The following is an 8050-nucleotide window of genomic DNA, read 5'->3' on the forward strand; positions in this document are numbered from 1 at the left end:
AATCTCCCAATCCCACACTTACAAGCCAAAAGATTAAAAAGCATTCAAGTGAAGAAAGCAGCTAGTGAAGAGAAGAAGAGCTATGCAAGGAAAGAAAAGAAAAAGGCGCTAGATAAAAGCAGAATTTACATTGGAACGGCTATTGAACGGTGGAGACAGATAAAAGAAACAACGGAACTGAAGACACGCGCGGAAGTAGCATTACTTTTACTCGGCCAATACTCTATGGGCCAGTGTCACATTTTACTTTGCAATTGGAATGTCAAAGAGTATATTGGAATGTTGGAAAAATTTTACAAGATGGCGGAAAAGCAGGACAAGATTCCCATCCCAGCTCTCCCACTTGCACCAAGAGATGCCAAAAGATTAAAGACTATTCACGAGAAGAAAGCTATTAGTGAACAGAAGAAGTTTGCAAGGAAAGAAAATAAAAAAGCGTTAGATAAAACCAGAATTTGCCTAGGAATGGCTATCGAACCGTGGAACCAGCTAAAAGAAACACAGGGACTGAAGACCCACAGGGATGTAGCTTTGCTTCTACTCGACCAGTAAGTCATGTTATACTTTGTTTGCAGTTGCCTTTTTCTGTACCCTCAAATATTTTCTGACATTGTATGTGCTTTATTAGAATAAAACGCTGATTTCCTCAAAGTCCAACTTAACCAGTTTTCCTATTATCCAATACTTTTGACTAATAAGTATTCAATCAATCAATATGTTAATATTTATTCATTTTTCAGCTATGTCCATATTTCTGGGAGTATTGACGTGACATTGGAAAGGTATGTATGTTTGTTCGTTGTTTATGTTAGAGTCTATCAAACATATGATGTGACTATAATTATACAGACTAGTGTGTTATTGCACTTTTTCAAATTTAAGCTTAGCACAAGTATCTGTAAAAAGAGTCGATGAATTAATTGTTTTGTACAAACTCACATCTAACATATAATTTTCCGAATGTCTGTCTGTCTGAGTGTCTGTCTGAAACCGCGTTTCTCATCAGTGGCTGGAGCAATTGATCTGAAATCGCATCACCATAAGCATATGAACACACCTGACATAACTGTGAAGCCCGTTTGTCACTTTCGCAAATCGTATGCTGTATATTTGCATTTTTATGGTGTATCTATATCTATTTAGCCTACAGTACCTTTTGTGACCACACATGTTAAGGGAGGGGCGCTGTTGTTCAGGCCATGCACAATCACACACAAACCCACACACACACACACACACACACACACACACACACGGGGGGAGTGTGTGTGTGTGTGTGTGTGCAGGCAGGCGGGCGGGTGTGTGTGCAGGCGGGTGGGCGGGCGGGCGGGCTGGGGGGGGGGGGGGGGGGGGGGACAGTATCTCTGTAGCCATTAAAGGAAACGGGTTTCTTACATTGATGCTCCTACATCATGCAAGCACCAGTTAAAGTTACTTTCCATCCCTCATATACTGTGTGCACAGTGCACATCCCATAACCCACACACTGCACATCATTTTGGAGCTCATATCTTTGAACGGGTAAGGGCTAGTTGAATAAAATAGTCATAGTGGCCAATTAGCATTACCACCTAGGCTCTAATCAAATGCAACCTGATAGTAAGTCCCGGTTCGATTCCAGAGCCTGACAGCCCTTGCTGCGTGTCACTCTCTGTTGTTGTTGTTTTATTTTATAATGATAGGCAACAGGAACAGAAATGTTATTGGACCCCATGCAGCCCCTCTCCAGTAGAGCATCGCAGTTGAAGCCCCACCCCGTCCTCACTCCGGTGTCGGAAGCGTTTTCCGCATAGACATTTCATAAAGTATTTATTTAAACGTTTTTAAGCCTTGGACAAAGCCACCTCGGCTGGAGAGGGATCGTGTCAATATTCACATTTTTTTGAATGCAAAGATTAATTAGAAAGCTGAAAAAAAGGGCAGGGTACAAGACTGTGTACATCATTATTTTTAAAATTGCGGAAACTACACTCCCAGAATGCATAGCGAATGTTGTTGTTGTTTCCTGAAATAAAGCCCTTAAATCACGCTCAGTTTAGTTATCCAGGCCAGCATACGGCCTGAAATGTAGTGATTGTCATCTCTGTGGACGCTCTTATCGTCATCCTTAACATAGTGGATCATATTTGTAAAAGAAAGACGATCGCTCACGGGAGTTCTGCTGACGTGCAATAATCCGCCGGGAAGACAGGGGGCAGTAGCTACTTCCGCGGTAACCGCAAGATACATGAAAGAAGAAGAAGCTAGACCAATCACAGACGTCGATTTCACCGGATGTACATGTTTAGCAGTATGGGAAATGCAGTTCTTCTCCGTGCGATCTTGATTAAAACGTGTTTTTACTAAAACTAGAGTGATTGCATACATACTCGGGGGTTCTACAGGAGCATATAGAACCATTTTACAACCACCAGCCTAGTGGTAAGTGTACATTGAATTGCTACGACTTTGTGGCTGATAATGAAAAATGCTATGGTGAAAATGAATGGGTTGTTTACTTCCGACACCGCACTGCAATGCTCTGTAGCACCTGTGCAGGAAACCCTGTAATTCAACCTATGTGTCTTCTTGTAGTTATACATCTGATGATGATTCATCACCTTTGACACCAGAAGAATGTGGTTTTCAGACTCCGAGAACACCACCCCCACCTCCTGATTTCAGCATCTGTGCAGAGTCTCTTTCTGACCAGTGAGTCTATTGTGCAACTGAGAACGAACTTCACTCATGCTATTATGTACAGTATTTAGTAACTGGTTTCAGTATTGCATCATTGCATTTGTGGACAGATGTTTAATTTCACTGTGTTCACATGTAATACACTAATATACAGATCCATATCGAAAAATTTGAATATTGTGTGAAAAAGCATAGCACCCCAAATCATAACTGACTTCGGAAACTTCCCACTGGACTTCAAGCAACTCTGACTTCAGGAGGTTGACATTTCTCCATAATAAATCCTTGTTTTGAGTGATCTTATGTAATATTGTAATATTTGGAAATATGGACTTTTGATATTCAAATTTTTTACAAAAAAAGTTTGGAATAATTCACTGAATGTCCATTGTATCTAGAATATATGAAAACGTTTCAAGATTATTTAATTTTACACAATATTCACATTTTTCGAGATGGATCTGTATATGAAGACATTATAAGAAATTGTAAGAAATTACAAATAAAAGTACCCCTTCAAACCCTCTCCAATATTCCACAAACGACCGCGGTTGAAAGTTAACGGCTTGTAGAGTTGTCCATCTGTCTACTCGACAAACTATCCAGCGTGGCTCGCATTTAGCGAGGAGGGGGCATAGGGTCCTCTGCATCGGCGATGTGCTTTGCCGAAAAGTGGTATTTTAGGTATTTCATAGCTTTGATTTATTTGGTGTTGGGAGGATTCGGTCAGCGAAATCAATCCATTATTATGTACGTCACTATCGTTAAGTCAATCCAAACAGACAGTGTTCTTTATTCCATTTAAAATCGGCAACATCCGCTCTACAGCCCACCTTCTCTAAAACTCTATCTGGTCTGGTTCCTGACACGCAATACAGCACATGCACACATGCGACGTCCAACAAAGCCATTTCCGTTGCTGTATCGTCTGTGAGTCTTAGATCTCATCGATCTGACCGCGACATCTAGTGTCCATGATGAAAACTACATGTAAAATATAATATTCTGATTTTGATATCCACAGAGGGCTTTGAAATTGTCGGTAATTTCCAAATTCCTGAGGGGAACTAGTGTAGTATAATATAATAGTCGTAGTAACTAGTATGACAGTCACTTCCGGTATTGATTATATCACTTGTTTAATGTGTCCCTTTCTCTCCTATCCTTTAAGCAGACAAGCCTCACCCTCCATAAATGATGTCCCTAAATACATTGTGGATGAAGACTGTCTCCTCCAACTGTTTGAAGACTGTCCAGCGTGTGGCTCCATGTGTGAAGTCCAGAAGACGACAAGAGGGACCTTCCTGGCTCTTCATCAGCTGTGCCTCAAATGCCACTTCAGCAGAAACTGGAAGAGTCAACAAACAGAGATGGTATTTAAATAGCCAATTATGTATCTATTATAACTCAAATATCGATGTGAAGAGATGTTGAAAAACACAAACATACTACCCAGTACACACTCATAATAGGCCCATTGTCAAACTTTGCATGTACACTACATGGGTCTTCAACAGGGGGTCCGCGACCCCTAGGGGGTCCGCGGAGGTACTGCAGGGGGTCCGCGAAATTATTGCTTAAAAAAAAAAAAAAAAAAAAAGATTTCAAAAAATGTTTTACTACTAGTTGACCATGGAAGGCACCCAAGCCAATCTAGCCTGATCTACACCATACCAGACCGCTTCCCTTTTTGCATGCTGCAAATGTCTTTGTTGTAGAAACATCTGTAGCATGTTTCAAGCTACAACAACGTAACTTTTTGTCATTACATTTTTGTGTTTGTGATGATCTTGTCCTGCTTCTGCACCAGATTAGAGTTGGATGTGCCCATTCTACTCCTCTTACATAGAGAATCACATGGATCAAGAACAGTATCTGATCATGGATACAACAATATTATATTATTGCCTGTATTTGGCACATCCCAATGTCAACCCACCAGAATGGCATGCAGCCTCTAAAGGTTTGCCCTGCCAATAGAAAGCATTTAGCACTTGGCAGGTGTTACATTTGGACCATGTCAGTACATGCAAGTATCAGAATAATCAATTATTCACTCATACCACCCATTTTTTAGACCATCAAAATGTGAGTTTTTGAAATCAATAACCACCTTACTGTTAACTAATGGTTCATTATCTGTCAGACATATTGGCCAAATTAACTTCCCTCTGTGCGAACAGTGGAAATTCAGGGGTTGTGCGATATATCGGCGGCAAATTAATTATCTGCGATTATTGGCTGTTTTTTAATTACTCGGTATCGGCGTGATATTAAAAAAGCTCTGATTATTTCAGCCGATTATTCATTGATTGCTTATTTAGTTTATATCGTTTATTAATAGGCTAAAATGTACATTTTAACACAAATCTTTACCACATTAGCCAACAACTACCAACAATAGAAATTTATTTTTTGTGGGATCTATCTGAGATATTGTTGTCCTTGTGTGCCTTTTTGTTAATGATTAGACCAGGGGCATAGTTCTGCCGATTTAAAATGACTCCAATACGGAACTAAAACTTCCTATGATTGGCCGCTAGTTGCGCTGTTTTCCCCCCCGGCCGATCGCAAAAAGAATTGCCCTCCATTGGATCCCATTCATTTTCCCCTTTCGTTTTCTAACCTTAATTAACATTTTCATGAATACTGTATGGTTCCTATCGCTAGTTAAAAATTGCCTTTCAATCACCATCATATTCGTTTTGTCGAAATGTGGTCCAATGTATTTTAAAATAAATGATAAAGTTGCGGGGGGGGGGCGTGGCCAACTAAACTGATACCAGCCGGCTGTGTTCTTCTTCGTGTGCTGTATTCATAGAGTATATATAAAATAGAGAGCGGACGAGCCCCGCCCCCACTATCATTTCAATGCAAGTGCTCAGTGGCGTTTTGAAGCAACGGCTACGTGCTAGCATGTAGCTAATCCAGGTGCATTCTGGGGAATGGCTCCACTCCGCAGTGGAGCCAAACGTCACGAATGACGTCACGAACGACGTCGACGTCCATTGAACCCTATTGTAGACCCCAGCGCCGCGCTCTTATGCTCGTGCATGTATGTTTCACCCCGCCTGAAATTCCAGCTTTGGCCAGTAGGGCGGCTGCTTCAATATTTACAAGCCGTTCTGGGGGCTTGGCTGTATTTCGGGAGGCTCCGACCACATTCTCCCATGTATCCCTGCGTTGCACGTGACCGTTGGCAGCCAATAGCATCTCTGATGCCTTTACAATTCTATGATGGCGACACCCATTCCAAGGGGTAGAAAGGGCCATTTGCGCTGCATAGAAACCAATGGCTTCGCTTCGTCCATATGTTTCTACAGTCTATGGATTAGACCCTCCAGAAAAACGTGGGCAAAAATCCTTGATTATGCGGGCAAAAATATATCGCACACCACTAGAATCATTCCAACTGCAGACTTTACTTTACTAGTAGTCATCTCTTCTCTTCTCCATCTTTTATAGGCAGTGCCCTCGGGTGACGCTCTCAGCCGCACCAGTGATCCAGAGAGTTCTGCTGCTGCTGAAGTTATTGGTTTTAATGACAAAAATGATTCCTTGGATGAAGGATCTAGCGAGGTGGATGAGGAAGAACATAATTCAGACTCCTCAAATGAAGGACAGAATGTGGAGGTGAAAGACGACAATTATCGTAATGCTTTGTATCCCCTGGAGAACTGCAATGTAGACGACAAGCTTTCACATGAAGGTGAAAATGGTGGAGATCACACTTCAGACGGCGAGTGGGATCCCCCAGAGAACCTCAGTAGCAACAGTGAGTTGGATCCCCTGGAGAACTGCAATGTAGACGACAAGCTTTCAGATGAAGGACAAAATGGTGGAGATCACACTTCAGACAGCGATTGGGATCCCCCAGAGAACCGCCCTCATAAAAATACTTTACTATGTCCCGAATGTGGAATATATTTCTATAAACGGAAGGCTCACACATGCGAGTACAAAAAGCCCTATTCTTGTAATATGTGTGGCAAGAGATTTTTAACTGAGGGTTATCTAAAAGCTCACAACAAGACACATGAGGATGGCTACAAGCATGTGTGTAAGTACTGCTTCTCAACCTACAGAACGAGGCATAACAAACTCCTCCATGAACAGAGACATCCTCCTGCAAAGAAGCCTTATCAATGTCCTGACTGTCCAGAGGTGTTTGCCAAGATGCTAGAGCGCAGTGACCACCTGCTGACTCACAGAGGCCCCACAAGACATATTTGTGTCATATGCAATATGGAGTTTTCTACTAACCAAAGACTGCAGAGGCATGTAGTTGTGCACACAAAAGAAAAGCATTTTGTATGTGAGGTGTGCCAGCGCTCATTCACCCAGCCAAGCCACCTCAAATCCCACAAGCGCGTCCACACAGGAGAGAAACCCTATCAGTGTCAGCACTGTGACAAGTCCTTTAATCACAATGTTAGCCTGAAGAGTCACATCCAGCGTTATCATGGACAATTCCCTGACCCAGGGATGAAAGTTCAGACGGAGAAGAATGAGTCTGAGTTAGAAAAGAATGAGACCAATGAAAAGGAGAGCATTGCTGTTGATGCTGAGGGGGCTGAGCCAAGTAAGGACACATTGTGCAACGCTAAGAATGGTGGTGATAATGAGGAGGAAAAGAAAGAAGACAAATGTACAAAGACATTTAAATACAGTAATTACTACAGGCCCACAAGCAGACCTATAGGAAGGCCTAAGAAAAATGCAGTGATCACTTTAGAAGACGCAAAGCAATTATGTATTCGTAATGAGAATGAGAAAGACCATGGAAACAGTGACTACACAGATGAGGAGCCAGAGCATGACAGTGACCCAATTTTTTTAACCAGGGAATCACAGAACCAAGAAAATATTTGGGCCCAATCCCGTGAGGACAGAGGGACATGTAGAGGAAAGCAAAAGTAGAATTCATTGATCTGGCTGTCCTGTAAATCGATTGAACTAAAGAGTATCAATTGAAATGTCAGGGAGAGCATGTATACTATTTGACAGAATCTACTTTGTCATTTTGTTTTGAATAGGACATGTTGACCTTTTTGATGTCCCTGTGTCTTGGCAAATTCCATATACAGTATATATTACTGTATCATCAAAAAGGTTATTAAACGTGAATGAAAACAAATGGTAGCAGGACCTGTTATTACACCACTTTCTTATTGTTTCCTGTTTGTTTTCCACACCTGTGGAATGTTTTACAAGCCTGGAAGTTGCAGCCGGAATGGCAGCATTAGCGCCTCCTCTGGTCGAATGTTGCATACTGTGACAGTATGCAGCGACGGTTGAGGGTCTATATGGGGCTACGTTCGACCAGAGGAGGCGCTAATGCTGCCATTCCGGCTGCAACTTCCAGGCTCGT

At 42.0% G+C, this 8050-nt stretch overlaps 1 protein-coding gene across 2 annotated transcripts; it reads left to right on the plus strand.

Annotated features, from left to right (window-relative positions):
- Positions 1 to 49: 49 nt before the first annotated feature.
- LOC308284695 (uncharacterized protein) lies at positions 50 to 7796 on the plus strand. Of its 2 annotated transcripts, none has more exons than XM_080725402.1 (5): positions 50 to 548; positions 741 to 782; positions 2575 to 2691; positions 3851 to 4052; positions 6145 to 7796. In XM_080725402.1, the coding sequence occupies exons 1-5, from the start codon at positions 226 to 228 to the stop codon at positions 7597 to 7599; spliced, it is 2139 nt and encodes a 712-aa protein (XP_080581528.1). In that variant the 5' UTR covers positions 50 to 225; the 3' UTR covers positions 7600 to 7796. The 2 variants fall into 2 exon arrangements, with proteins under 2 accessions (XP_080581528.1, XP_080581529.1); XM_080725403.1 differs by having other exon boundaries at positions 3854 to 4052.
- Positions 7797 to 8050: the final 254 nt, after the last annotated feature.

Source organism: Nannobrachium achirus, assembly GCF_963921795.1.
Source record: "Nannobrachium achirus genome assembly, chromosome: 5".
Classification (NCBI taxonomy): domain Eukaryota; kingdom Metazoa; phylum Chordata; class Actinopteri; order Myctophiformes; family Myctophidae; genus Nannobrachium; species Nannobrachium achirus.

Coding starts and splice junctions, on each gene's coding strand:
- LOC308284695 (XM_080725402.1), top strand. CDS start 226: ATGGGCCAGTGTCACATTTTACTTTGCAATTGGAATGTCAAAGAGTAT. Junction 549..740: donor GCTTTGCTTCTACTCGACCA/GTAAGTCATGTT, acceptor TTCATTTTTCAG/CTATGTCCATATTTCTGGGA. Junction 4,053..6,144: donor AGAGTCAACAAACAGAGATG/GTATTTAAATAG, acceptor CATCTTTTATAG/GCAGTGCCCTCGGGTGACGC.